Source organism: Bombus affinis, chromosome 14 (assembly GCF_024516045.1).
Source record: "Bombus affinis isolate iyBomAffi1 chromosome 14, iyBomAffi1.2, whole genome shotgun sequence".
Lineage (NCBI taxonomy): Eukaryota > Metazoa > Arthropoda > Insecta > Hymenoptera > Apidae > Bombus > Bombus affinis.
The window spans coordinates 9,082,171-9,107,760 of record NC_066357.1 but is presented as its reverse complement, the minus strand read 5'-3'; the positions used below and the strand labels follow the sequence as shown (position 1 = coordinate 9,107,760).

Here is a 25,590-nt window from a genome sequence, read left to right as displayed (position 1 = left end):
TTATATTTATATTTATAGATTTATACGAAGGTTTAAAACGGGCACAAAGATCTAGATTAGAAGATCAGAGAGGCACAGAGATCAATTTTGAATTGCCAGACTTTTTAAAGGTAAACAAAAAACGAAATTTATATGCTCTGGGGTATAATAATGCGTATTTTTTCAATGGTACCAAACATTTTCATAAAGCATATTGTCAGTTATCGTAGTAACGTTTTTAAATACATTTCATTTTTGAAATTTTTATTATGCGTTGCGTTTCGACCCTTAAAGCTATGAAATTACTGATCAGAACAAGGAAAATGGTAAGCCGACGGATCGCAACAAAGTTCGAAGACCTAGGATAATAACTACCAATTGCGAAGCAAATGCCAAGTTTTACAGTTCGATTCACGAACGGCAAAACTGTGGTGGACATGATCAAAATACGACAACAGCAACACCTATAACAACAACATCAACCGCAACGACGACGTTGGCTTCAGCAAAGAATGGAGATCTTGATAAACGATTCCATGTATTGGCTACTGGAAAGGAATTGCAGAGTAAGTCATCAGATAGTTCGTTCATATTAGATACAACTTTGACGGACGGAGATCGGACCGTTGTAGAGAATGGATCTTGCTCCCGAAATACTGCTTTGGATTCTTTCGATACTCAAGTCAACTCGTTAAGTGTAATGAAATCATCGAAACCTCCACCCCTTCCGCCGAAGCCAAAAAATCTTGTAACATGCGCAACAAAAAGTGGGTATATCATGTCTTCGAAATCTTTACCAAAGTCAAATTGTGCCGTTTCTTTAAGTCCAACCGAATTTACTCGGAAAAATATTTTATAACATATTGCATTAGGGAAACGACATTCACATATTTTTGTATCTAGAATACATAAAATATACCACAAAACGAGCGAAAGTGCTTTCTAATCAATTTTATATGTATCATACGCATTGCTACATATTTGAAGCAAAATGGTAATAAGGCGAAAAAGTTTGTATTTGTAGTATTATTCAGAACTTATTACCATTACGATTACTATCTTGTATTATACTACTTCGCCTCGATCGGTGGTAAGGTGCCCGATCCTCAAAGATGCCTTTATTCTAACGATATTCATAACGTATTTTTAATCATAAAAAAAATTGTAGTCTAAACTTATTTATGATGTTTTTACAGTACAGCTGTTACTTTCCTGGTTATACAGGACATATATTTTATTATTGTAATTTATAGTGAATGAATATTGTTATACGTAAACGATGGAAAAAATATTTGAGATTTTATGCACATTAAATAAATTATATAAACTTTGTTTTATAGAAGCGTTTCTTTTGTTTTTGTGTTAATTCGATATTTATTCCGATACAAATAGCGGAGGAAAATTTTCATAGTCGTGTAAATTTATGTTCGGCGCACATAGGAACATGTGTTCAACGGTTTTCTGTCTCCTTTGTATTCTTGATTTCTTGATTTATTTCCTTGCGCTTTTGTAGGTGGCGTTATATGCAATGATAATATATTTACGCGGGCTTGTCATCATTGTCAGTTTGTTTAGCTCGATATACGTGTCAACGAAGTTCGATTTGATTATCGTGTTTCGGTCAGCGAAATTATATATGTATTTGATTTTAGTTTTTGATATGTTGTTCTACCATGTTAAAAGAGAATCGTTACAGTTAATTAGTACAAAGTGTAAAAAACTTGATTTTTCAATATTTCAAGTTGGAAACTTTTGTACAAAATTCTTGTAAATAAAGTCTGGTCAAAGAAAGGTAAGTAACTGAAAGATTAATTTAAAGATATATTTACAGATTATTTTATTTCTCTTAAATATTACTTAGTTACTATTAAAGCAGAATGTTTCGTCCTATAAAAGATAATAAGAAATCATCTTAAATTATTTAATGTTATTATCACCTAACCCTACACAGTGTAAATACGCTATCCGATTCTTATCCTTTGTTCCATTCGTTCTGTTACTGTTCAAAGACGATTCTCTGTCATTCAATGATTATAAATGAGGTATAACGTAGCATGTATATAAGAGTAATTAAACTATTAAATTAGAAATACAATAGAACACATTTTGTATCGATAGTGTGAAAACTATTTTTCTATTACGAAATTTCTCAAAATTTCTTACTTTTAGTTTTTACTTTTTGAAGATTTTATCTTTTATCATTCGTTCCGTGTATCAAATAATTACAATATAATACAAAAGAGTTATGTAATTAGTGAAATTTAATTATTATATTCTCTATTATATTATACGTATTAAAAGTATCAACGAAGTAAGCAAGGGGAACACGTGTGTTGCTCTGTTCAAATCTTTTATTGTCAAAGTGTTTTTCGATGCATTTGAGATTGAATAATTAGGGTTATACATGTGTTATTAAAGAGGTAAAAAGTAAGATACTGAAACCTTTTATTGTTGATATCGGTCAGATTTGATATTTATGACTGACAAGAGATAAACGTATAATTAATTGCTTCTAATTCTAATTACAGGTTAAGTATAAGAAAGATTCACAAGATACTGCACATTAACTCGTGAAACAATTTCTATTCGAAAGTTTAATTGGATAGCTATTTAGACTGAGAGAACAAAGTAAATAATTAAAAAATATTTTAGTTTAATAATATTATATTATATTATATATAATTTAATAATGTTAAAATTTAGAATATAATATTGAGTTCGTTCTTCGCCCTTCGTTATTTATCATTTATCATTAAATTCGTATTTCTTCAAATTCTCACGTAGATTCTATATACATCTCTTCTATATTTCCGTTTGCAGATTATTTTTGATTCGTAGTCCTTGTAAGGGCACGTAAAACCTATTAGACGCATTGAAAGTATTGAAAAAATTGGACGTACAAGAGATACGATGTCTGGTTGTAGACGTGTGTCTGTATTATCGTGCATTACTGAAATAGACGAATGTTCACCGGACAAACGTCAAGAGCAAGCAGCAGCATTCGTGTCACCGATTTCCGGAATTGTTTGTAGCTTGATGAACACCGCGCTCTCACCGCGCAATTATTCGAATCGCAAGAACAATGTAATCGATGAGAATGTAGTAGGTAAGCAAAATGAATACTTGCAAAACTACAACAGTACAGTGTCTCAAAAAATACATCGACATATCTTAGTCATCAGATTTGTATAAAGAATAATTTTTCGTATGCGCGTGTTTCTAACGCATAATTGATAAGGTGGGAGCTATAAAACCGTGGTAATTTTCATTTTCACGATAATTTGGAAAATACCCTCTCCTAGCACTACGTAGTTAGTTAATGTATAACTTAACGACTATATAACGATGTATTACCCGGATTACCTGCAATACTACTTTTTATAAGTTTCTAAACATTTCTATTTACAAAAATAACCACCATAGCAGTTATGAGTTAAGTCTCATTTCTGGTTCATAAATTACTCATATTTGGTTAATTATCGACAATAAAAAAAATGTTGAGGTTGTGTAGAGAAAACTGCAAGTGGAGGGGAGTGTGATTAAGGTGGAATGGAGTGGGGGTAAAGAGCAACGTAGTGGGGATATGAAATAAGCTATTCACGTTGGAAGGAGAATAACGGAATAAATACGTTATTTTGCGCAAACAGCAAATTAATGCAGAGCAATTTGCAATGATTGCTTCAATACATAAGTAATGTTCTCATATACATTTATTTTTCCATTTATTTTGAAACAAAAAGTCATCTGGTAGAACTAATGGTGAACCAATACGAAATGACTGACTTCTTTGATCAGAAGGAAAGCTGTTTGGGTTGACAAAAAAAGTCTGATTAGTAATTCGGTTTATAACCGTTAAAGGTTGCCGATCAAAACTCGGAGGTTCAGATTGCAAGACCTGCCTTACCGGCTCCACGAGAAATGCTAATACACCGAAACCCTCGAGAATACAAAAACCTGAGATACCCCTCACACCTTATAGGCCCTTATAGATTCTCGAAGCCCTTTACCATCTCTTCGTCATTTTCTCTCTTCTTTCCCCTCCTTCTTTAATTTCTTTCACTCTGTACGTCCACGACGTCTTCCCCTTCCTATAATCTTTTTTTTTTGCTTCTCCGCTCCACTTTTTTTCTTCTTGATCGACTTTATATCTATTCGAATATTTTAATTTGACATTCGCTTTTATTGTTCGTTCCGTAGTTATGGCAAAGATGCGTTAGCGTTTGAGACAGTTTGAAACGTTGGAAACAGACGTTTATCGCAACTCGCGATGCGGAAGAGCAAGAGCGCGGTGAAACGTATTTCGTTAGCAGCTGTGTTATTCCCTGAACGGTGACCTTTGTTTAATCGCCATTTGTGCTTTATCATATATTACGCGCTGATGCACGCGCGTGTATAATCACACACGTTATCAGAAATATCTATTTAACGTATAGTCCGTCTTTTCTCCCCCTACTTACTTGCTGTGTTTCTAGGGTTTCCTTTTTTTATTAGTATTGTATAGTAAACAAAAGGGCAACAACCAGAATACTTCTGCACTAATTACTATAATTTTATAACTGTATGTCAAATAAGATAATTGGATTATTTGTTATTTGCAAAATTCGATCGTAAATTTTCGTGCATTTTATTATCAAACATGTTCCAATTATGCGAGAGAATCTATTGGTACCGTCAATTTGTAATTTGTGATTTGCTACAAAATATTTGTACAGATTTCATTAATAATATTGGATCAGTTATTGTGCAAGTACACGTAAGACAATGCGAGCACAGATAATAAAGCACGTTGTTAATTTTCTCAAATCTTCAAGCAATCATAGGTAGGGGTTTCCCTTATTACCTGTGCTACCCTCTTTTCAGGTATGTTATTCATCGAAGGTCGTTGAGAAGAGGAGTAAGAATGTACAATTAATAAGCAAGATTATCTCATGTTACCGGAAATTGTTTTGCGATAATTTTTAATTTTGCAATAATTTTGCGTCACTTTGTAAACGTACGAAACGTTCCAGTTCGATACCTTGACGGTTCGATGACGGTCATGGTGCAATGGGTTGCACCTGTGTGGTAAACGAGCGATATATAACTCTTTCATTCCATGGTTCGTGACTTATTTGTTAGTAGCTTCTATTTATTCTCTTGTTATGTATTTGGCTATCCAATTTGTTCATCTTTTTATTCGTTGTAAAATAATTTTATTATTTAAATAGGATAGAAATAGAAGCAAAATATCATTGTTGCTTAAAGAAAGAGTATTAATATTGAAAGAGCCTACGCGTTAGAAGAATATTAGGAAAATGAAATATTTCACGTTCATCAAGCAGCTATTTATAAAAATTACAATCGGATTCGGTGATATCCAGTTGGCGAGGGTAGTCCGCGCCCTATATATATCTCCTGTCGTTTTTTTGCTAACCGATCGATACTTCTACTGGTCAACCGTCGAATTTTCTCTCATCAACGAAATTGTGCAAGTTGTATGAACGCTAGTACAGCATAGGGAACTTGTGCGCTTAAGTGTATGATATATAACGTATTACGGTTGCGATGAGCGTAGATAAGCTGAGATATGCGATTATATAAATACAATACAAATATACTAGCTTTCCCTATAGTTTGGATAATTGTTGTTTTTCTTAATAGGACAAAAAAATGAGATTGTGCCAAAGGAAAGAAAATGGATGATAAGCGAAAGGATAAGGAAAATGGAAAGAGAAGGGGTGAGACAGAGAATATATGATCCACGGTAGGAACAACGGGAGCAATTAGGTGTAGTCGGGTACTAGAGCGTTGAACGCAGGAAAACGATGGGGCGCTAACGTGTGCCTCTGGTGTCTCCTGGTATTCCAAGGGGTCGGTACTTACCCCACTAGGGGAAGGTAAGGGCTCAGGGGGCAGACATATGAGCACACATGGGACGACAGTCACCACCTGGCAGTGTGTAGTCGAATGCTTACCATCGTTGAGCGAATATACGAACGTACGCGAGTGCACGAATGGTGGGTACCCGAGTGAAACGCGTTGCAACCCCAACCCTCCACTTGGCTCGTGCCACCGTACATTGTCGTAGGCTTTTCTTCTCTCGGTTATCGACTCGAAGACAGTCTGTTGGATGAAAACGGTTAGACTCTGCGACCATACACCGTTTCATTATATTTGCACGATTATTCTGCTACGTCTACTTCACACACCAACGAGTATGTTCTAGTTTAACGATTTGTTAATATTTGGAGGCTACGTAAAGGAATTTTAAAGTCCAATGCACTTGTAACTAGTTGCATATTATTTGTGGCTATCGTAATTGTATAATTATTCTGTAGTTTTATATAACATTTCTTGAACTTTTTGCCTTTTGTTTTTTTAAACGTAATATGTCTCTGCGCATAGCGAGTGATTTGTCAATGCAAGTAACGATAAGTCACTCTTTTGGTTACCAAGTGGTCAGCCAGGATATTGAGAAATATTGACTTGTCGTGTTTTCCTCCTATAATCTTCATTCAAAATAGAAATGCTAAGAGATATGAATAAACTGTACGTAGTTCGGACTACTTATGATAAGTTTCTATTATAATGTGGGTCAGATGACCACCATTATGTTTGCACAATCGTTCTATTCCATCTGCTTTAACACCAACCAATTCCTTCTTACTCGACAATTATTTTTAACGTATTATTTTATATTTCAAATACAAATAACAGTGGATAAACAGATAAACATTAGCTACATTGAACAATGCGTGATAATCATTTACTGCAACGTTAGTTCAGACGTTTGTCTAAATTCGATTTTTATTTGATTGAATTTTATTGATATGATATCGATCGGTAGCATGTACAGGCATGTATACTCTCATAGATGTGTGCACGTACGATTCTAATGATTACGGAACATACGTTCGACATCTGCATCCTAATCTCGCTAGTCTGGTCCGCGTGACTGTGACAGCTCCTCCGCTAGTAGTTTGTATTTATTCTTTATTTATAGAACACAGATATTCACGTCGAAAATAGATTTTAGTAGGAGGGCGGTTATTCGAAAAGTCGACATGAACATGTACAAATGCAGTTCCACCCTAAAGTCTGCCCCTCATCTTTTTCTCCTTGGTGGTGTGGTGTATATTTAACCACCGTCGTTTTTTACGCGGTCCAACGGTCTATGTTAGATCTTTCCATGTTCCAGCTTAAGTCTCATCTTCGAAACCTTCAGCATCCTTTCCCTTTTAACACCAGCGACGACTAAAGCATAAAATCTGTACTAAAGAAATTGAACCGCAAATCCATTAAAACTTAATAATTTACAAAAAAAATTAGCGAAGGATCATATCCTTCAAGGAAATTTACACGAGACTTTAGAAATAAAACTGTCCTGTACCAATATTTTTACTCACTACTGGCCACGATACAGTCTTGTGCAGTAGTAAAGGAACGGTTGTTCCCTCTTGCTTTTTATTTGTAGTCTTTCGCTTGCCTCGGAATCTGTTTGACAATTCTGATGTAAGCTGGTGCAGTGACAAGATTGGTCAGTCGCGAAAAAAGAGTTATTCATTTTCGTAACCGTATCCGCATAGCGTCAACCGTAACCGTAACCACCGTAACCGTAACCACCTTAACCGTGCCATCGCAGGAAAAGGAAAGACAAGATGAAAAGAATCGTTAATGAAGAAAAAAACATACTACCTGAGTTAACTCTAAGAGGTAGAATAAAGATAATATGTCGGAACAGAGTATTCCTCTTTTCTTTTCCTTTTTCTTTCTTTAAATAAATAGTGTATTTAAAAAAAATCATTTAGAATATTTTATATAAGAAGACTTGCTTTATTTATAAAAGATATAGTATAGATATGGTATAGCGTAGATTATTTATAAGTAGAAGATATACTTTGTTTATAAATAATAGTCAAAAGGACAAATGTACTAGTAAGAAGTTGGTAACCAGTAAAACGAACGAACTCGTCACAGACACTGCACCAACTTCCTGCGGAAATGCTGTACAGTGAACGCAATAAGGAGGAAAGGCGTTCCGGTCTTCTAGCGACCCTATTTTCGTATTGCGGTCACCTTTTCTTTTACCTTTTACGCAAAATACACTCGTTATTGCTCGATTTCATGTTCTTATATTTTTCTCATATCTAACTATCCGGTCAGCATAGCGTTTAATATAAGAACTCTTTCTATCTAGGATATTTACAAATGAAGGAATGCTTGCAGATCGTTCGACTGATCGAAAATGAAGAAATGTATGCTTGTAGAATATATATTTTTATATATGTATCTATTGTTTAATTTAATTTTCTATGCATGTATTTTATTCTTATATATCAACTAATCTTATCTTTTATTTAATTCCAGATTTGGATCACCATGAACAATCCAGTTATAACGACAAAAAACGGTGAGTGTATTTTTTGGCTTCGATTCATATAGTCGAGTAACATTTTATACTAACTCGTCGAACGTAGTACTAGAAACTTTACGTCTTAACATAACATCATTTGTAACACTATCGTTAATATTTTTCTCTTATAAAAAGTTGACAATATGTACCTCTCCTTTTTATCCGAAATCTTGAATATAGAGATATCATTTTTTAAATCGTTTACTCTAAGTCCTTCGTCATTTTGTTTCGTCTTTTCGTCATATCATTATACCGACAAAGCATTCGTTCGTTATTTACGAATTATTCGAGACCATGCTAAAAAATCAACGATGTATAAACAAAATTAACATTTCGTATTAACGCATCATTTGCAAATTATTCGACATTTGAAATATTTTGAAATGGACAATATATACACATTCATGTACTGGATATCTCGTTGAACGCTATAGCTCGAAAACGCTGACCAAGACCATTCATATTTTCTAGTTCCATTCATCGCGAGGAAGATTCACTTGTCTTTTCTTTCTCTTTCTACCTCACTCACCGGTTCCCACCGTTTCTGGTAAGCTTATCCATCTCGTTCGGCGCCGTACTCGTCGGTTTTCTTTCCCGTTTCACGCTTCAACTAGCTCCTACGCTTTATTCGATATCATCCTCCCTCCTTTTCCTTCTTCTTCCTTCTGGAGTTCTTCTATTCCTTTTACAAAAAAGTAGACAAACAGCAGACGGAAATTGTTGTTAAAATTATATCACGCGTTAGTTCGTCTACTTACGTTTGTTCGCATTCCAGCAAGTTTCTGCTGCAGTAGCCGATATTTTATCTTTATATTTCTCTTCGTTGCTCTCGTGACGCGACCGTTAAAAAATCAAGCAAAACGGTTCGGGCAAGCAAGTTCATCGTATCCCTACTCGCTAAGAATAACGCCGCCCACTTTAGCTCGTAGACGGTTCGGGTGCGTTTGGGTCGTGTATATGTTTCAACTTTGCTACACGAGAGACCACACGTGAACTAAGTCTCTAGCAATTTTACTCCCGCCGATCACGTTTGCGCACAGTACTGTACAAGTCTTGGGCGATTTTGTAATAGCAATTAATCGTTCACTGTATCTCGTAACTATAAAACTATTCAAAAATGTTTGATTTTTATATGTTGCGATTAGTATGATAAGAAATGAGACACATCATGTTTGATACATCGTAAAATATGAAATAGTATACCATTTCTTTTTCTTCAGAAAGGATAGGTTATGTTCATTGGAAGGATGGTAACGAACTAGTTTCCGTTGATGTCATAACCAGAGAACCAGCGTAACAGAGTGTTTTATTACGCGCAAATTGAACTCAGCATATAATGAAATGAAATTGTAGCGATGACTTAGTAACGTCTAATAAAAATATCACGTATACGAAGTATAGCTGCGAGCGCAAAGTTCAGAAAAAATTGACTTGATCTAGGGAACCGACATTGGCAAGTACGAAACTGGGATGGTATTACATAACCTAGCAACAGTTGTTTCCTTTTAGTCAAGATATAGCTGAAAGCAATAACAGCTCGACTTTATTTAGAAACTTGAGAACACAGATTTCTAATTAGGTTTATAACAAGCTTACATTAATCGTTTCTAATACGACATTAATAATCAGATAAGATAACAATCTCGCTCAACAGACTCGAATTGCTTGAAGTCACATGGATCGATTAACAAGGACGAGAGTAGAAATTTGAAAAAATATTCCAACCTAATTAAATGATAATGATTTTTCAACAGAGTGGTGTCAAGTTATTTGAACTAATCTGCATGAGTTTTAAGATCTCTGCACGCTGCTGTACATACGCATAGACAGCGCTAGCTATCGTATGTAACAGAAATTTAAAAGAAATATCGTATTTGGACATATTCACAGGCATCTACCATACAATGTAATATACAGTAGATACCAACTCTCATATGATATTCTAAGACCGAAAAGTTTGTTAAAGGGAAGAGCAGTAACGTTGCCAACGAAGCGAGATCTATTTACAATTCGTTATTTGCTTTTACTAATCGAGATTACCATGAAGCACGTTTTCGGTCGCTTTATCGCTATTACTTCCTTTTGTCGAACAATTGTTGAGAATTGTTAGAAGAGGAATTTTTCATAGATACGCGTCAACGACACAAAACGTGTACGCGATACAGGCCAGGCATCTATGCGGTGGTCTCCCTCGTGAATGCAAATGCTTTGCGTTCCTTCTAAGAAAGCCGACTGGAAGGTAGGGGAAAGACAAACGAGCAAATGAGAAGGAAGGAGGAAGGGAAGAAGTGAGAAAGAGATAAAGCAGCGGCTGTCATTGGCGGAGGTTTCCCGCCAAGATGCCCCACGCCAGGCTAACCGGTTTGTCGAAAGGGCCGACCGACCAGCCTCTTTTGGAATATTTCTCAGCTGATCGCCGCAACATTCCCGCTTTTTTTCCACCGCCATCCTAGTCTTCCCTCCGAATTTCTCTCTTCCTCTCTTTTCTTCTCCGTCGTTCTTAACCTTTAAGTTCGATTTTACGAATTAACCGTGCAATAAACCAAAGGAAGAAAAAAAGAAGAATCGACGAAGCAGTCAAAGAACGAAGGACACAAATTCGAAAGACTCGCGATAAATATATCGAAAAATATACGAAAAACTAAATTGCCGCTCGTGATGAGTATCATAATTGGAGTATTTTTTGAATCGAGTCTTCAGGTAGGTATGAGAAGATGTTGAACATGTTTGTGTAGTACCTGTGTCTCGCGGTCACGAGGATCTGTATACTTACCTGAAATCTTCAAGAAAAGAGCCCACGAAAGGAAAAACGGCGCGTTTCGTTCTTTTGGTCTATTTTGCTTTGTTGCCGTGTGGGACCTGTCGTTAGAACGTAGCTATTGATGTCGTGAGCCTTTTATTTATACAGTTCCCTTCGAATAAATCCACCGTAGAATTCCATTTATCAAACTACAGATCATTTTCTGCGGTTGTCTCGCATTTTTCTCTCATACCACCTTACAAAACATAATTGCGCTATTGGCGTGCACATACTGTCAAGCTTTGAAAGATTTCTATTAGCTTCTTGCTAATTTAAGCGTATCGTTGATTGTCATTCTTCTTAAATTTTCCCACTTTACGAAATAGCGAAATCCTAAGAGCGAACTGCAAACTTGGAACAATTGCTCTAATCGTGAACCATTTGAATCAAAATTCCGGTGAAGACTATATATATATATATGTATACTTGCACGAAATATCTTGTACCTTTTATATTCATTCTCAAATTTGTTTCGAACTTTACCAATACAATCGTGATAATCGAGTCTCGTTACGGTGCTAATGAAATTTCGAAATGTTTCGTAGAAAAGGAAAGGTTTTTACAAGTCCACGAATGCTTTCGTGAGCTGCTATATGTATGTACAGGAATATTTAGCGCGAAAAGATTAATATACAGTAAACACAGCAAAAAAGTTAGTATATTGTATAGTACTGGTACAAAACGTATTTTTGCCAATAAATGGATACTTTCTGGCGGATAAAATGTAAAAGATCTCAGCTTTAAACTACAGAGAGAAAGAGGGAGATAGGAAGATCATTATCCTATAAAAAAAATCATACGTTACGAACAGAAGTCACAAATTGCAAGCACTTGAGAAGGAAATTCAGTCAGCGAACGTGTAACATCGCGGTGAAAAGAAAAGATCGAAGATAGCCGTTCGATGTCGAAAGTGTGCGGCGATCAACCGACTCGCGTTTGATTATTTGAACCGTGATCGTCGTAACGGTTGGAGGCTAAAACGGTGAAGCGGAGATAATGAAAAACAAGCGCGATTCGTTGGATGCGCGGACAACGTGCGTGGACGTTCGTTGCAACTCGACCGGTTAGCGTGAAGAAACGAGACAACGAGGAAAGTAGGAATGAGCGCGGGAAAAGGTAGCCGCGATACCAACGTCGGTCTAAGGGTACGAATGTAAAGGGAACGGAATGGTGTTTACGCCTTGACAAGGTAGGGGGCGAGATGAGATGAAACGAGACGAGAAGAAGACAACACGAGAGCAGGCAAGAGCTGATGGGTCGGGACAGGCCAAGACGAAGTTACAGTGGCTCACGAAAGTACTTGAAGAAACTTTTTCTGTATATATTGCACGAAAAATGTTTTATTTCATTAGCACTGTAACGAGGCACGGTTGTCGTGATCACATTGGCAAAATTTGAACGGAATCTGAAAATGTATATAGAAGTTACAAGATATTTACTTTCCAGTAAATGGAAAGCATGTGCTTCGCAAAGATCGCCAAATTATATGGACAGTCAGCTATTTTAGTTAGTCATTTATTCGATTCATGAGGTATACTAATTTTTCAGTAAATATATGTTTGCAATAAATGTCTTGTAACTTTTATATACATTTTCGGATTGGTTTCAAATTTTAGTATTACAATTATGATAATCGCGTCTGGTTACAACGTTGGCGATATTTCCGAAAATCTCGTACAATGTACATAGTGTTGATTCGTAAAAAAATTCTATTGTAAATGTTCAAATACTTTCGTGAGCCACTGTACGTCGCGTCGCATCGTCAGAAAGGCAAACCTGGTGGGGGATGGGGCCAGGGCCGGGGCCGGGGCCGGGACTGGGGCTGAGGCGAGTAGGCCGACGCGCGGCAGAAAACAAGCGTGGTCTTTTAAATCGGCGGCTACGAGGGATTTAAAAATGGCCGAGTATGCCTACCCTTGACAGCCGTCCCTTCAGCTGGTCGGGCAAATACCATCAGCTGACCGGTTTTGGAGGGAAACTGACTGAGATTCTCGGTGGTTTCGACCATTTCCGCGAAACGAGCCAATACCATGCGTCGCTAATTGCTTTTTTTTTGTGTACAGACCATTTATTGTGTGCCCTTATCCAGTCCGTGACATCTATAGAAGAAGAACGGACATTGGCCGAGAATACTATCTTAATGTTTCCACCGGTCTACAATACGAACTTTTCCGCTTGTAACTTTCCAACGTACTACCTACCGAGAGTTATCGGAGACTCCGCTCCTTCTTCTCGTATTACCAGTGCACACGTGGAACAAATGCAAGATTGGATTGGAAGCGCGTGGTATTCGAGGAGCGCGCTAAAATAAGATCGTGTATTTATAAATATTTAAAACAAGCGTATATGCGTATTTGACGGAAGCGAGGAAGTAAACGCGCGAATTAGCGAGTATACGTGTGGTCATAGGATGTCTTTTGTCATTCGAGATCAAAGGAAAGGAGCTGTTATCCGCGCACATACACGTAGCTACTCTCCGAACAGGTAGAGGGGAACAGGTTGTTATTCGTACTTATACGATTCACTCCCTCACAGGTAGCTGCATAGCGGCGGTAACCAACGAGCTGGACCAAACCCGAGAGCTGGTCGAGAAAGAAAGAAATCGGATGCATGCCTCGGCGGCTCGTTCCGGGGGATGAATTTTATTACGGCCTTCTTATAGTTCTTTCCTTTTATACTCGTTCCAAGATTCAGAGATCGTTATGTTCAGATCGTATCGATCGATAAGTGCCTTCATCTTTCTTCTTCTTGGGCGCGTGTTATCAACCTTTCACACGTTTCATCTTTATTCCGACTTCATCTTTTTGGATCGTCTTATATTTTTAAATAAACGGAAGAAGTATTTACGTGGGTTGGTTTGATGCGTTTCTCTAATGCCGCGTCGGTTGACCGTTGCGCAACTTCCTCCTTCCTCTCAACTTCTTTCTCCAGTATCCACTCGGTGCCTGTTTGTCTGCATGCCTGCATGTCTACCCATACTCGTTTCCCCATCATCCCGTCACCTCATCCGCCTCATCTTCTACGCTTCTCGCGCCCCTCTCTCAAACACTCCTTTCGCCTCTCTCTTTCCGTATCTCTTTGCTTTCTTTCCTCCTTTTCTTCCTTCTATCATATCTTCCCCACCCACCAATCTTCACTTCGTTCTTTCGTCTTTCTCCTCCCTCCGACCCTTTTTCCTCTCTTTCTTCTTTTCTCGCGCGCCTTTTTTCTCCCACTCCTTTTTCGTTTGTTCTCTTACTATTCTTCTGCCATCTCAGTTCTCCGTTTATCCGTTACTTTTTCGAACCGTTTTTACTCCACTCGTAACGGTGGAGTTCGCCCCCAGCAACAGCGCCCTTCCAACCAATTTTTTCTCTCCCTTCCATTTCCTACATTAAGTCTCCTACCACCCACTCCATTTCTCTCTGTCTCCCCCCACTCTCGTGCTTCCTATCGCGCTCTGTCGTTCGTTCACGCGCCAATCGATCGTGTGCTTACATAAGCACGAGCATTTAAAAAACTAGCTTCGCGCAATATTTCGAACGGTCCGTAACGTCGAACGTTGGAACCTCGCTGTATGTAATCGGTTATAAAGTGTATTCGTGTACCGAGATCTTAACGTCCTGGTAGAGGTGGCTTTGTGCGATGCGCAAAACGAGCAATTTGAACGAACGACCTTCGAACGCCGTGGTCTTTCACATCCTCACTTAGTAACCGAGCTAGCGTGAGAAAGTCGCCCCGGGGATGAACGACGTTGGTCGCAGATTTTCATCTTTTAAAGAAATTCGTTTCCTCGAGTCGTGGAAAGCTGGTTGGAAAAACCCATGTAACTTCACTGATCTCTCTGTAGACCAGCTGAGTCGTTTACGCGCGAAATTTCACTCGTCAATTTTTTCCAGGCTTGTTTTCTTTTTTCCTGACAAATTTTCCAACCGTTTCGTTCAGGAACTAATCGTATAATGTGAATTTTGAGATTTTTTAAAAGCCTAGAATGAAAAAAATTAGGTGGTCTAATAAATAATAAAAGGTGATTTTACATCGAAAGGGCTGCTCTTAGGGCCTTCGCTGATTAGACATTTTTTATTCCTCTCGATGAGTACTATAAGTTGTTTAAGCATCCAACCCCGCTCTTTTTAGCGGCCCGTATTTAAGCGATTAAGAGTCGGAACGGCGAGTTAATTCGTCCTTCCCAGGTTAACAGGTTAAGACCGAGACTGAAGAATATCGATTGATGCTTATTGTTTCGTTACTTGATGCAGACGAAACCTGTTGCAACTAGTTTCATTGTGAGCGAAATACTCGAGACTGTACGATACGCGACAAGTATAGAGAAATAGAAAAGAACGGCTTTCTGGGAAGGTCGTTTTATGAGAACGGTACGGAACAGGTCCGAAGGAACGTCGTCGTCTTGAAAGGAACTAAGATTTCACTGTGAAGCGACAAGAGAGGGCAGAGCAAACTCAAAAATAGGAAACTGTGAGAGGCATTAAAAGAAGATTTTGAGCTTCCGCGGTGCTTGGCTAGCACGGTACATGGGTGGTAGATCGCTTTGTCGGAGAGTTGAAAAAAAGAAAGAGAGAAAAAGAGAAAAAAATTGAGTCGCATTAGAAGCATACCAAAGCGATCGTACCATCGCGAGAGATCGTACTCCTTTCCTCTTCGTCGTTGTCATTGCTGAGAATCATACAAGCAGATGAGAAAATGAATCGAGCATGACTAGACGACGATCGAGCTGCTTGTTTGCCAAATCGTGGCTAACGCCAAAATTTTTTAAATCTCGAACTTTGATCTGTGAGTGGTCCAATTAGACTGGAAGTTTTATGTGTAAACGATACATGTATATATATCTGATAGAAAATAAGGCTGTAAAAGATTGAATATTACTTACCATCGACGATATCAATCGTATCGTTTAGACTGGCACAAAATACCAGAGGCGTTCCGCAAGATAAGAGTAACCGGAGCATTTAAACGGGAAGCGGTTGCGTAGGGACTGTAAATACGCTAATTGGGACATGGTCACAGCAACGTGCTTTAACGTCGGTTTAATATCCTCTAGAGCCGAGGGATTGGATCAAGTGGATATTACTCTTTTTCCGTTTTAAACGAAACACGGGTTAGGATATATCGTGTCAGAATCAGGCCAAAACGACGTTGGCGTCGCTTCCCTCTTTCCCTATGTACTGTCGCTATTATTCAGATTTAAATACAAATAAACGAATATACAAATTATACAAATAATAAAAATACTTTTCACCAAATACGTTATACAACCGAGTGATTTTCGATCGTAACTCTTCCGTAACTTCGTAACTTTGGTATAGGGGAAGGAAGCATAGAAAGATGCAGAGCATGTATATGCACTGATATACAAGCCGGCGGGAGTTAGCGGGAGTTGGCGGGAATAGGTAGGCGGGAATTAATACCCGTTACGTGTCGAATAAATCGAAGCTAGTATGCAGTTTGTTTTTACTCGAAATGTTCGCCTACATACTGCTATCGGTATTCTTCTTGAAAACAAGAATCTTTTCCTTTTTCCTATTGTACCTTCTCTGTATCTCCATCCCTTATCGTCATTCCTACCATGTTTACATCGTCACTTCTTTCCAACACTCTGTTTTCCTTATCCCCTTGTCAGTAGTCTTTCGCTCTTTTAACCGGAATCTTCTCGCCCCTATTCCCTATTCCCGTTTCCAGATCCGTTGATTTCTGTGCCCTCTTCATCGCGGCCTGTTCGCGTCTACTTTGTACTAGTTGCTTAGTTCGATGTCGAGTCCCTTTTCCCCAGGGTTGGAACCGAAGTCGCGTCGGGGTCGTCGAAGCCCGAGACCGAGAACGAGAACGAGACCGAATCCAGAGCCGAGTTCGAGACACGGCAAAACAGTGTGTTCCATGGGTGGTTGCTCTCTTCTCTCTCTCTCTCTCTCTCTCTCTCTCTCTTGCTCTCTTTTCCCCTTCTCTTCTCTCCTCTTCGCCCTCCACTCTCGCTCTTTCTCTCTCCAGCATGTACACACACTTGTACACGCGAGAACGCTCGCCTTCCCTACCTCCTGGTCTCGGTCTATCTTTTTCTCTTTTCTTCGTTCCCGTCGCACCGTCGCGAACCTCAGCGGTGTCGCCTCTCCCCACTATAAAAGACCACGACCGACCGTTGAGATTTAAATTCCTCTCTGGGTGGACGGAGAAGAGTCTCCGGCCTGGGAACGGCGGCAACCTTCCTGCGCGGGACGAGGAGAAACTCATCGTCTCGCCGCTTTGACCGTCTACGCCGTTCGGTCATCGTCGTTTTTCCCTCCATTCCTTCTTTCGCGTGTTTTTGGGAACCGGCCCGTTTTGCGAATCGTACTTTTATATATAAACGTACTTTCTCAATTGAAAATCCTGTGAAACAGCAACAATCCGATCTTTTTAACTATCGCACGATACAGGAAATTCGTTACTCCTTCCGTTATTTCCTTCGCGTGTTTTTGCCAACCGGCCGCCGTTTGGCCAATCGTACGTTAGACGCATTTGTACGAGCGTATTTCTTCAATTGAAAATCGAGTAGAACGGGAATGACAGTGCTTTTTAACATATTTTTGATATATCACAAGTAAACATGCATATTCATGGATAAATGCTGTTAGTTTCTATATAAGATAGTCGGTTGCGCAAGTTGATTTTTGTATTAAATAGCCAGTCGACAATGTGTTAACTATCGCACGATATGTAGATAAAATTTGGCTTTTTTTTTTTTAATTTGCTAGTATCGTCACTCGTGCGTCTTCGAATGGAGTGATTTATGATCTGATTACGATTGGAGTGAGTTGAATGAACGGAATTTTTAATACACGAAACACCTCAACATTTTCTGCGGTTGTGACGTGATAATAATTACAAATTCGATCGTCATTGACAATTTTTACACGTTCCTGTGAAAAGAGTTTATCACACGTATATTTGCAGCAAGTTTTAATTTCACTGTCCAAATTCTCCTCCAAATTTTTATGCTTCGAACCTGCCTCTTGTTTCGATAAGAGGAAGTTGCTTAAATGATTAAAATTGAAAGTTCTTACGTATATTAACAATGACCGTTAGTCTCCTTGAACTTGGTAAATTTTCTCGACAACGAAATACGCGATTGGTTCCACGCTACAAGGGGTCCAAGGGATACAACAAAATTGAGAACGTCCTATCTTCTTGTCACGTTTTCTCCCGTTACACGTTTGGAAGATATATGGTTTACTGAAAACAGTCGGCGAGAAAGTTTGATCTCAATTGAGGAACTGCGTAAGATGTATGTTCATGCAGGAAGTAATTTCTGTTAACATGCGTTCAGTTCGAGCGACAAAGTTCAGTTGGCGCGTACCGAGAGCCACGTGGAACGTACGAAGAGGGAAACGTTATCGAGAAATAAATGCGAGATGCGTACGTACGACGATTCGATCGTTTGGAAGTTCGTTAGATCGTTCATGTACTGACCAGTTGGGGAGGTGTACGGTTTACGTGATCGAATATAGTCGACTTTCGCTTGGGTAGTAGGAAGCGTTACACGCCCCCATATAACACTTTCGGCCTCCCCCATGAGGGCACTGTGTACCGTATTGTCTAACGCTTGGCTCTTGCGATATGCTATACGGGTGCAGCTGTTACACGAGCTTTACTCGCACGTGAATAATCGATGAACGCGAAACGACTTTCTCGCTGGGATAAATCGGCTCGTATCGAACGTCCATCAACGTTCTTATTAGGATATTCCATAAGTCGTATTCGCAGGTAGATCACGGCAGAGAAACGTAATCAGTCGTATAATATCGTTCATAAGTCATCCGGATGCTTGATTGACCGGTGGTAACAATATCGTATACGTGCAATAATAAATTAAAACAGTGGTGCATAAATAATTTTTGTAGCCACTGCATAACAATTACGAACGAGAAACATACAACGATATTTATATGTATATAAAAAAAATAGTATCCTACATCTTTGACTTTTTACGCGGAGAATCACATGTTTTTCTGTTTGTATCGAAATTTCAAGATCGTTCTGTATAATCCTTTTTCTAATTTTCCAATTAATATCTTTTTCATTTTTTTCGTATCTTATCTCTTCTGTATCATCCGCACTTTCTCTCTCTTTCTCTTTCTCTCTGTTCCCCCGACGCACACGTGCATATGCTTGTCGGCATCAGTTTAGCATCGGCGAGATTGTTGATAATGCTAAAAAAGATAAACGGGAGAGGAAAGATGTAGCGAATAAACGAGTGATAGAGAAAGGCGAGAAAAGTGCGAAGAAGCGAGAGAGAGATTGCGCGCAGGAGAAGGGGGCGGAAGAGAAGAAGGACGAGGGGAGAGAAAAAGAGATCGAATGATAAAGTTCAGATGAGCGAAACGAGGAAGAAGAAAGGAAGATATCGTCGCGATATTTCGGTTGCGGTTAAGCGTCGATAAGAGTCGGTGGTAATCCCAAGGTCTGGGTTTGCGGGCACCGTTGCATGGCTATTCTCAGAAACCTAGCTGTTTGAAGCGCGCCAAGCCCCTAAGCTGTTCGTATGTTTCTCCGTTTAACTCGTATGACAAATTCTCTTCGTATGTTAGTTCCATACATTATAGTTATTTCCATATATTAGGTTGTTGTATACCGTTAATTCTTTAAACAAGTTATATCTTGAACGGAAATTTATACAATCACGAAAATAAAAGTTGACAAGAATCGCGATAAAATCGAAATAAAACAACAAATTCCAGTATAGCCATTTCTAGACAGAATTTCATACTGTCGTCTCTTTATATGGAACGTACAATTGCTTACAAACTCGGTACCAGGATTAACTCATTTTTGCAAAAGTATGACATTGTCGACATCGTCGATATCGTTGACACGACGAATTCGTGAATTTTTCATTAGATTGTCTTTAGACGTTTGTTACAAATGTTCAGGTTCTATCCAGCGAGAGATACGATCGTATCACCGACCGCAGTGACATTAGCAAATATTTCGATAGAGCAACTCTTCCATGGAGTTGTAAAGCGTTCAAAGTATAATTACTCTGTATCCGTGCGATAATCATCGAGCGCGTTTAGACAAGCTGTTTCTCAACTTTCCGGGAAATTTTTGGAATTAATACAGGCCGGCAGAAGGTGGAAAGATGATAGCAGATCACAGGTAAAAGATAGCATATAAAGAATAGATAGGTAGTGGTTCGACAGGGGGTTGGAATTTTGTTCTATTTAGCAGGTCGGCGGTGCCGAAAACCTAGTGACCCCCCTTCCTTTGATCGATTCGCAGAGAAATTTTTACGTTTACCTTCTTCTATTGTGTAAATAGAAGTAGAAGGCCGAACACAATAGACAAAATGTAAAATAAGTGGCAATGAATTATCAATGTTTTCAAGAAATATTTAAAAACTATTATACGTAAAAAAATATATTTTTTTTACTTATTCATTTAATTCTTGCCTTTCGGCTTTGAATGATTTCCAATTTCCGACATTATTTTCCGACAATAGATTTTAAGGCATCTATTTTTATATTTTGTGTTGGAAGTTGTATTTTTTTAAACCATAAGCACACACTTTCCATTGTTTCATTATAACCTGTCCTCTACAATAGCTTAACAGCTTGTTTTGACAAATTTTACGACGAATTGAGGATAAGTACCTGAGGTAATTAAACGACCCCAGACTAGCGGTACACCTATTTTTATATTTTGTGTTGGAAGTTGTATTTTTCTAAAACATATGCACACTTTCCATTGTTTCACTATAATCTGTCCTCTAATTGTAGAGCTTATGAGCTTAACAGCTTGTTTTGACAAGTTTTACGTTTTGACAAAGCTTACGAATTGAGGATAAGTACCCGAGGTAATTAAACGACCCCAGACTAGCGGTACACCTATTTTTATATTTTGTGTTGGAAGTTGTATTTTTCTAAAACATATGCACACTTTCCATTGTTTCACTATAATCTGTCCTCTAATTGTAGAGCTTATGAGCTTAACAGCTTGTTTTGACAAGTTTTACGTTTTGACAAAGCTTACGAATTGAGGATAAGTACCCGAGGTAATTAAACGACCCCAGACTAACGGTACATCTATTTTTATATTTTATGTTGGAAGTTGTATTTTTCTAAACCATATGCACACACTTTCCATTGTTTCACTATAATCTGTCCTCTACAATAGCTTAACAGCTTATCTTGACAAGTTTTACGACGAATTGAGGATAAGTACCTGAGGTAATTAAACGACCCCAGATTAGCGATACATCTATTTTTATATTTTGTGTTGGAAGTTGTATTTTTCTAAAACATATGCACACACTTTCCATTGTTTCACTATAACCTGTCCTCTAATTGTAGAGCTATTGAGCTTAACAGCTTGTTTTGACAAGTTTTACGTTTTGACAAAGCTTACGAATTGAGGATAAGTACCTGAGGTAATTAAACGACCCCAGACTAGCGGTACACCTATTTTTATATTTTGTGTTGGAAGTTGTATTTTTCTAAAACATATGCACACTTTCCATTGTTTCACTATAATCTGTCCTCTAATTGTAGAGCTTATGAGCTTAACAGCTTGTTTTGACAAGTTTTACGTTTTGACAAAGCTTACGAATTGAGGATAAGTACCCGAGGTAATTAAACGACCCCAGACTAACGGTACATCTATTTTTATATTTTATGTTGGAAGTTGTATTTTTCTAAACTATATGCACACACTTTCCATTGTTTCACTATAATCTGTCCTCTACAATAGCTTAACAGCTTATCTTGACAAGTTTTACGACGAATTGAGGATAAGTACCTGAGGTAATTAAACGATCCCAGACTGACGGTACATCAATGGAGATTATTTGCTTCCCAATGCTACCCAAAATAAAGGCAATATTTCTTGAAGGATCGTAAACGACAGATTTCATAACGATAAGAAAGAGTAGTTCCTAAGTTAAGAGATAAAGTTCCCTATTCAATATCTATCGACCATAATGTAATATTTTGTGTTAAAAGTTGTATTTCTTTAAACCATAAACCATGCGCCTTATAACGGATTAAAAATCTTCACAATCAATTTTACAATTAACATTGATCGATAAGTAAGTTAATTGATAAGTGGTAATTCTTGAATAGTTTCCATTATTAGAATTTTCCAATAAATGTAAAAAATAGATGTCCTGATACTTAAGGCCGGAGTGTACCTCTTTCTCCATTTCGTCTTCCATTCTTCTCCTCTTTTCACCTTATCAGTCCTCCTCGTTCCTTTTACTCTTTGCACGTCGCGTTTCTTGTTGTCCATCCCGTTCCTGCTGCTTCTTCACTTCCCAGGGTGATTATTTTTTCTGACTTCCCTTCGTCTTCATCTATCCATCTAAAAGAGGGGACTTTTGATAGCTGTTAGCGAGGGGTTCGAGCAATTTTTATTCTCTTCTCCTCCTCTATATGTCTTTCTTTCTTTCTTTCGACTGCTTCTCGGCATATTGCGAATTTCGATCTTCTGTACAGTGCATCTGCGACGGCTGCATGTATCGGAAGAATAGCAAGAACGACCAGACTGTCTTCTACACCCTTCAGGATACCGAAGGAACAGATGATGATCTCGTTTAGGAGGCTGTAAAGCCGTCTTGTTCTCTAGAATGCTTTACGGTTGCGAGGTCATTATCATCGGCGCTCTTCTAATACATTCAACTGTCTAATTGCTAATTAAAATCAGCGTATTTTTTTCAACAATCTTTCGTCTTTTTCGTATTTTTACGATTACATTACGATTATATCAGGTTATGAAGTAAGTTCGAATCTCTTTACAAGAGATATCAAAGATCGTTATCTCAAAACCAGGTCTATTTGACTCTAATACAATTCCCGAACTATTTTTTTAACAGAGAAAAAGAGTTTTAACATTTCGGGAAAATCTTTAGGATAAAATTAAAATAAGAAATAACGCATATCGGTCATTTTATAATTCTCCTAAACTCTGGAAATAGTTTACCGGTAAGCAAATACGACCCACGGACAAAATCGTAGAGATTTTCATTTCCCTTCTGAGAAATATTAACAATTATATATTAACAAATATTAACGCAATTAAAGTAAGTAAGGTACAGCAGATATTTCAATAAAATCCTTAATTTATTGCACTAAGTGAAATCAATAGTTCGATAAATCCTTCGAACTTAAATTAAACTAACAAAACATCTGGCATTAAATTTGCCTAATCTACAGATCCTTCGAAGCTAAAGTTTGTTGCTTATTATCTTTGTATTAACCCTAGAACATTCTGGCATTTGAAACCTCGTATCCTACGATTCATGTGTCGTTACACTTTTCTTTCCGTAGTAAATTTCTATAAACTATTTATTATTGTTATAAGATCTTATACATCATTTTATACAAATGTAAAAATATTTCTGTTACGTTCTTTAATAATGTTACGTTTATCCAATTTTTATATGTCTATCGATCATGTGCAATCTTTACGAAACATTTCGCGTCTTCTTCTGGTGAAACGTTCGCGGGATGAACACAAGGTGCATATGCATTATATACCTGTATCGGTAGAGTAATGAAGTACCACTCAAACGCAACTTACGACAGAATAATTTTTATATTTCCGTACTTATCGAATTATTTTACTTCCTGTGTTACGCTTCCATTCGCAAAATCGAATTGATCGATGTATAGTATACTGTACGGTGTATAATAACATGTCAACGAATTTGATTAAAAATAAATAATCATAGTGTATACTCGAAAATGGAGAGAATCTTGAAAGTGTAAGGTATTACGTAAATGACTGCCCTCGTTTTCGTGCCGATGTATGTCGTTAATGGAACGTCAATGGGACATCGTCACGATTATACGTTTGTATAGAAATATACGTTTCACCCACCGTACACGTATCTTCGTGTATCTACACGTACACGATCATATCTTGTACACGCATGCGTGCATACAGCACACGCTCGTTTGGAAAGTGTCTGTTACATGTACACACGTATATGCACTTAGCGGTGCACCATCAGGGTAACCCATGGTTGGCACGTGCCAACCATCACAATGGATACGACCATCTGCACTCTTTCTTATAGAAAAATCAAAGTCGTAGGGAGCCAGGCGTTTGCCCGATTCCAAGTTCCCAGTTCCCTTGCAGTCCGTTATACGTTCGAACCGTTCGTTTCCCGCGGAAGACGGTTTCTGGACCAGTGCCGAGTGTGTATTTACACGCACACACGGCAAAGAAAAAGCGTGATAAGTCTGGTTTTTTGATTTCGATGTTACGTTCAGAAACCATGTTAATCAACCGCATAAATGGAGAGGTAAAGAAAAATGACGATGTCGAAGACGATGCTTCTTTTAAATTTACCTTAAAGTTTATCGTTATCTACCTGCGATCATCTTCTTCTTCATCATCTCAAATGAACTTACAGAAGTAGGTCGTTTGTTTCTTGAGAAGCGCGTGTTAATAGTGTATCTAATGAAATGAAGAAGTTAGTAAAAAGCGGCGGGTGTAGTACGATATAGTGTATGATACGAGCCCGTTCACAGGCCAATGTGGTTAACGCCACTTTTTGAAATTTCCGAAATTTTTATGACATAGTATTTGATCGACGCTTATCTCGTATGTAATTTCATCAATCTCTCTCTACTTCTTCATTTGTGGAGTTAACTGGAGAACAAATAACTAACTCGTATATAGCACTGATATATCGATAAGAATTCAAGTTTTCATATCAGGTCTGTATACTTTTTAACGATTTTCCGCAAGTTATCGATTATCTAAGTTGGATTAGAGATTGTCTGTAAAGCCGGTGTACGGGTATAACGTGTCGCGAGGATGGAGAAGGTGCACAATCAGCCAGCTGTACGTGAGGGGTGCCTTTGCAACCCCCGATATATGGCAAAGTAAGCAGCTGAGCTACCCCCATGGTCGCACTGTGCGTTACGCGCGTTCGATGCCCTATAGCGAATAATCTTTGCATTTATGACTGCTGGGAACAGACCGATGGATCGTTCGTTATGTTCCTTCGGTCCCTTACTTGTTCACCCTCTTCTCGACTTCTCTCCTCCGCTTCTTTTTTTTTTACTTCGTCTGTCCTCTAACTAACCTTTGTTTATTGCTTCAATACGCGATTACCACACCAAAGTGAGAAGCGTAAAGCAGTAAACCACAATTTTACAACCCGGACTAAAGAAATTAAAAGATTTATACTTTAGATTTTAAATGATTTTGGTAATAAATGACCAGATAAATAAATAGGTAATAAAAGATAACATAAATAAATTTAGGTACATGTATATTTGTATTAAATAGAAAAAGAAGAGAGCATTGTTAGAAAATGTGTAATGAAATGTCAAGCAGGAAGCACGAGATGGGTACCGATGGTATTTTATTAACGACAAGGAGAACAATGCATAAATTAGTGTGGCGAGGTTACTACCTGATATCCCTATTTATCCCTTTTCCC

General features: G+C 38.0%; 1 protein-coding gene and 3 long non-coding RNA genes across 7 annotated transcripts in view; 3 read left to right on the top strand and 1 right to left on the bottom strand.

Annotated features, from left to right (window-relative positions):
- LOC126924551 (uncharacterized) overlaps positions 1-25,590 on the top strand; it is a 40,024-nt gene that overhangs the window by 8,349 nt on the left and 6,085 nt on the right. For all 4 annotated transcript variants that reach the window (XM_050739173.1, XM_050739172.1, XM_050739174.1 and 1 more), the window contains 3 exons: positions 19-110; positions 293-545; positions 8,326-8,368. In XM_050739173.1, coding sequence (XP_050595130.1) covers positions 19-110; positions 293-545; positions 8,326-8,368 — 388 coding nt within the window. The remainder of the gene's footprint in view (positions 1-18; positions 111-292; positions 546-8,325; positions 8,369-25,590) is intronic.
- On the top strand, positions 4,528-5,590 carry LOC126924628 (uncharacterized). Its single transcript, XR_007713618.1, has 2 exons — positions 4,528-5,077; positions 5,187-5,590. It is a non-coding gene; the product is annotated as an uncharacterized LOC126924628 (long non-coding RNA).
- On the bottom strand, positions 8,686-9,921 carry LOC126924615 (uncharacterized). The gene is made up of 3 exons (XR_007713601.1): positions 9,575-9,921; positions 9,130-9,478; positions 8,686-9,053 (listed from the first exon to the last, which is right to left on the bottom strand). It is a non-coding gene; the product is annotated as an uncharacterized LOC126924615 (long non-coding RNA).
- On the top strand, positions 15,914-22,624 carry LOC126924619 (uncharacterized). The gene is made up of 3 exons (XR_007713606.1): positions 15,914-20,796; positions 21,193-21,567; positions 21,766-22,624. It is a non-coding gene; the product is annotated as an uncharacterized LOC126924619 (long non-coding RNA).